Genomic DNA, 5,168 nt, shown 5'->3' with positions numbered 1-5,168 from the left:
ATCAAGTTATGGATCAAAGAGTATTAACATAACTAAAATAAGAAATTCAATGCATAATTATATATATATAACCCCGAAAAAGAAGTTAAAAGAAAAGACATGTGACAGATGAGAATTAAATAAAAAGGGTGGATAAGAGTATCAAGGAAATAATTACACAATACATTGCTAGGTAGTTTTATCAAGTAAGAATTACTTTGAACGTAGTAAAGTTGAACTTTTTTTATCATATGGTTGAAACAATTGCACAATATAGATGAAGTATTCAAAGGTCATCTTATTATATGTTAAAAATCCTCTACTTGAAAAAGAATTACATCTAACTATGAATAATATGGAATATTACAAAAAATTTTGAAAAAAAAAAAACCACTCTTATGTCTTATAATGGACCATAGTGAATGATATATAATTATCATTTTTTAGTAATTTACATTCAGACACTGTAACCTATAGTTTATAGATACATTAGAATATCAGTGATGCTCTTAGAGCTCCCAGTATTATTGTGGTTGCTATTGTCTTTTTTTTTTTTAAATAGAAATAACTGGAAAAAAAAAAGTGCTTCAAGTGATTCAAATAATCAATCTAATTATATTCTTGCAAGTCCGTAATTTATTTTATACTAATGGAAAAAAGGATACATAAGTATTGACACCATATACAATATATTGTATTGATCTTTTGTTGGAAGAAACTAGAAAGATGAGTAATGTAAAAACTACTTTAAAAAAAAATAGAGTTAACTGGTTACATATATAATGATGAACTAGTTCTTAACATGATGAGGAAACATATTAGTAGTACAGAATTGGTGAGGTCAGAAATCACTCATTTTGCAACTTCAGTTCTCACTTTTGTCAGTATAAATAAGCAAAAAAAAAAAAAAAAAAAAGGCGCATGCTTCTTTCTGAATATTAGAATAAATCTAGACTTAATATTGGTTATGAACAAATGTTAAAGAGATCAATCTTAAGATTAGCTTTTTGAATGACATCTTATAGTTTAAATGTTACAAGCACAACTGTGAAGATATTAACATTAATAGACGATAAGAAAACAACATGTAATGGATTATATTTATGATGCAGTGGACAAAATCACGAATGCAATTAGTGGTGTATTTATAAGAGATGAAAATAAATACAAGCAAATCTTTCATATTATTAATAATAGATGGAGGTGTCAATTTCGACAACCATTACATTAAGCTGAATATTATTTTAATCTAAATTTTTTAATAAAAAATAAGTTATAAGATACAATCAAATGCATAAATGATATAGACGTATATGTAATCATTACCAGGTCAGTAAAAAATTTAAACAAAGCTGTAACAATAGATCAAAAGTTTTTATTTATGATCACGCTAACATTATTTTTGCAACTAAGTACGCCATCCGCAAAAGAGATAAAAAAAATTTAGGTATGATTTATTAAATTTCTACTTTTTTTTCAATCTCAATTAAATCACTTTTATCTAACATGATAATATAATTATAATAGGGAGTGGTGAAAGAAGTTGGATCGACTATCAAAATAAGATGATTGACTTACAGTGCTGCTGAGTTTGATAATTTAGAATTTCTTCAGATAGGTTAATAATTTATAAATTTTAAAACCTAATAAATAATATATATGTTATATGCATTCATTTTATTATCTTTTTACAAAATTCATACAAAAAAGTGAAATTGACTAAACTAAAATCACTTAAACGATTTAATTTTCATCAAGTACAATCAAACTATAAAAACATTTCAATTTTTTGAGAAATTATTGAACCGATCAGCTTGTATTCAATTGTTAAAAGTTGTGAGTGGTTTATTATAGAAATGGAGGATACTTATGAGTAGTAGTTTGGGGGTGAAGATCTTACTTGGAGAGAAATGAAATGAGCTTCATGAGAAGTTGATCGAAGATGAGTTGAGCAAAAGAAGTGATTAATCTACAATGATGACAAATTCAACTCGACATATATCTGCTCCTCTTTATGCTAGAAAGAAATGAAATTTATTCCCAAGAAGATAAAGAATATGATGAGGAAGAAGAAAAAAATTTGAAAATGAAGAAATTATACGAAAGAAATGATGAATACTACTGAATTATTTTAACTTGGTTAAAGAATTGAGACTTAATTAGTTTATGTAAGCTTTTTGCTTATAAGATTATTTTTGTAATTTATAAGTTCTTAAATATTGCAAACTATTAAAAATTATTAGAAATTTTAATTTTCTAAGTTTACCCTCAATGTTTTCCTTCAAGTTAGGTATTTTACCACATTCCTTTATATTTTAAATCATTTTTTATATGTTTTATAATTGTTAATGAATGTACTTATACATTAACTATTTTATAAAACCTAATAGCACTTTGATTAACAAAAAAATCGTTTCACCATGCACTTTGCTCTTTGAAGCAAAAATAAAGTCTTACGCATCGCATTGCGTTTTGAGCTTTGATAACATTGGCCATAAGAGAGATTTGTAAGGTATAAATTCAATATCATATATATAAATCATATTATAAGATAGGTTTAAAACTTCTTGTGTAAGAACTTTAAAATGGGTTAGGTGATTTTTGTATTGATTTAGCGTCCAAACATAAATCAAAGGCCGAGATAAATGCCATGCATCTTATTGTTAGCAATATAAGTTGATGTATATGGAAACTTATCTAGCATACAAGTATAAGACAATCCTGAGTCTTAGCTGAAAAGTTTGAGAGGGAATTGAGAGGGAGAAAAAATGGGAGAGAAGAAGAAATAGATAAAAAGAAATCATGATAAGCTTATTTCCAAGAGTTCAAAGTATCATCTCGATAAACAATTAATCCTTTTTTTAGAAAATTATAAAATGATAGTTTTTAGTGTTTTCTTAATCCATTCTTTGTAACTCTCCTAAAATATTTTTTTGTATTTGTGTTGAGGGACTTGGGTTTTCTCTTTTTCTTTGTTGATTGAAGGTGTAATCTAGTTCTTGGAAAAACTAGTGGGAAGCTTCTATTGTACACCATGATTTTTATTTCTTTGTTAGCAACTAAAATTATTTTTCCTCAGCTAAGTCATAAACTTCCTTAAGCCAAATAGTATAAATTTTATAAATCTATTTTTTTGTGTTTGATATTTTTTGCAATTTCTTTGAAATTGGTTTTACTTTCTCCCGAGTTGACACTTTCCCAAGACAAAATTTGGCAATATATAAGAATTGAGCTTTTACATTAAGATTTCCGAAGGAGTCGACTGTAATGTATTCCAACATAAAATGAAAAAAGGTCTACCATATGACTTTGCTTAGAAATAATATAACAACAACTAACAGCAAAGAAGAAACCAGCAGTAAAGCTACTAGTCTTCAAATTTCATGGTGATAAAGCATTATCCTATAAGAGATAGCAAGTAAAGCCAGAATCAGTCAATCAGCTGAAAGAACAATAAGTTAAACTTTCACTACAAGGAGCAAGAGAGGAACAAACAAACAGATTGCATACTGTTCCAAAATATTCTTCATTTCCAGCTGGAAGGCCAGAAAGCATGGACGCTGTATCCTGTCTTCCAATTATCCAAAGAAATTACTTTTCCGACAGCCCAATACACCACAACCATCGCCACAAACATTATTCCCCGCTGCACCGTCGCACTCTTCAACCGAACCAATCCATGTGTCACGACCGCCAGAACCAAACCAACTAGAGTATAAAAAAATCCCACGATAAATCCCTCCACACCCAACTGCATCCCCGATCCCTGGTAGAAGAACACTGGACGCCCATCCCGATCGGTCAGCATCATAGGCATGCTCCTGATTATATTGTGCATCGAACCTGAAACGCTGAAAAAGTACACGAACACAGCACCAGTCATCCAAACCTTAGAATCATGCAGCAGGGTCTCACCAGCAAGGATCTTTTTGATGATAAAGGGGGTGGCAATAAGAAGGACAAGGAGGAGGACGGCTTGCTGGCGGGGTGAGACGGGCGGCGGATGGAGAATGGGCCCAACAGAGAGCTTGGTCTTGGATTCAACGAATTCTGCCATAGCGTCAGCAAGGCGAGAAAAGGATGAGGTGTCCATGGACTCGGAATCGCTTAGGGATCGGGTAGAGGGGGAGACAAGGAGTATATGGGGTAGCGAATTGACACCAAATTTAGAGAAGGAAGCCTGGGACTCGCCAAATTCAATGTCGCAGAAGAAGAGCTTGGAAGCGGATGGGAGGCCGCTGTGGTGGGCAGCGAATGACTTTGAGACTATGGCGAACTCTGAGCGGAGTTGGGGAAGGTGAAGTTCGGGTTTGGAGCGGAGGGAGGCGGCATCAAAGAATATGAGGAGGTGATATGGACGAGGAATTGAAGCCGAGGTGAGGAAGCGAGAGATCAGGCGCTCATCTAAGCGGATCACGCCGGAAGGCGATTTCGATCGGAGGGATTCCAGTTCGGCCACCAGGTCATCTTCGGCAGAAGTCGAAACGCCGACGGCTACAGAGGCTGAGAAGGAGAGGAGGAGGAGGGTAAGAGATAAAACAGCAGACATGGGCGCCATTTTCCTACCGAGCAAAATTTTTCGACTATGGAGATCGCGACTCTGGCAATTGGAAGACGACTGGGTACGGTGGGCGGCAGTTCAGTCTAGGCTATGGAAATTGGGAGTAGAATACCGGCCGATTTGAACTTCGCGGAGTAGTAGAACACGCAAGAAATTGAAACTGGTTCCGACTTCTCCAGATAAAAAATAGAAGTACCGGCTAGATGTCGAGGGAGGATTGGACAGAATTTAGGGGTGCAAACGTGCCGTCGATTTGTTTATACTAGAAGTACCGGCTAGATGTCGAGGGAGGATTGGACGTGGCTTATGATGCTAATAGTATCACAGAATTTAGGGGTGCAAACCTGCAGTCGACTTGTTTATATTTCGAGCTTAAAAAATATATTCGTGTTCCGCTCGTATGTATAGCAAGCCGAATCAAATAGTTATGAACAAAAAGTCGCATTGACCACTCTAATCATGTAGCCATAAGAAATTAAGGATTGAGGTAAGAATTAAAACATCATTTGAATCTAATTTAGTAATTTTTCTTTTATTTTCTTAATTAATACTTTTAATTGATTATAAATCTTTGTAGTCTTGTAGTCAATTAATTTTTTTAAAAATACTACTCATTAAGCATATATAT

The 5,168-nt window shown here is 33.2% G+C and overlaps 1 protein-coding gene across 1 annotated transcript; it reads right to left on the bottom strand.

Moving 5' to 3' along the window:
• Nucleotides 1-3,262: 3,262 nt before the first annotated feature.
• Nucleotides 3,263-4,695, bottom strand: LOC110035753 (probable dolichyl-diphosphooligosaccharide--protein glycosyltransferase subunit 3). The gene has a single exon (XM_020740038.1). It carries the CDS (start codon nucleotides 4,535-4,537, stop codon nucleotides 3,506-3,508), a length of 1,032 nt encoding a protein of 343 aa, XP_020595697.1. The 5' UTR covers nucleotides 4,538-4,695; the 3' UTR covers nucleotides 3,263-3,505.
• Between the last annotated feature and the right edge of the window lie 473 nt (nucleotides 4,696-5,168).

This window comes from Phalaenopsis equestris, unplaced genomic scaffold (assembly GCF_001263595.1).
Source record: "Phalaenopsis equestris unplaced genomic scaffold, ASM126359v1 Scaffold199670, whole genome shotgun sequence".
NCBI classification, from domain to species: Eukaryota; Viridiplantae; Streptophyta; class Magnoliopsida; order Asparagales; family Orchidaceae; genus Phalaenopsis; species Phalaenopsis equestris.
The sequence above is the reverse complement of the archived record's forward strand: the minus strand, read 5'-3'. Positions and strand labels throughout refer to the sequence as shown.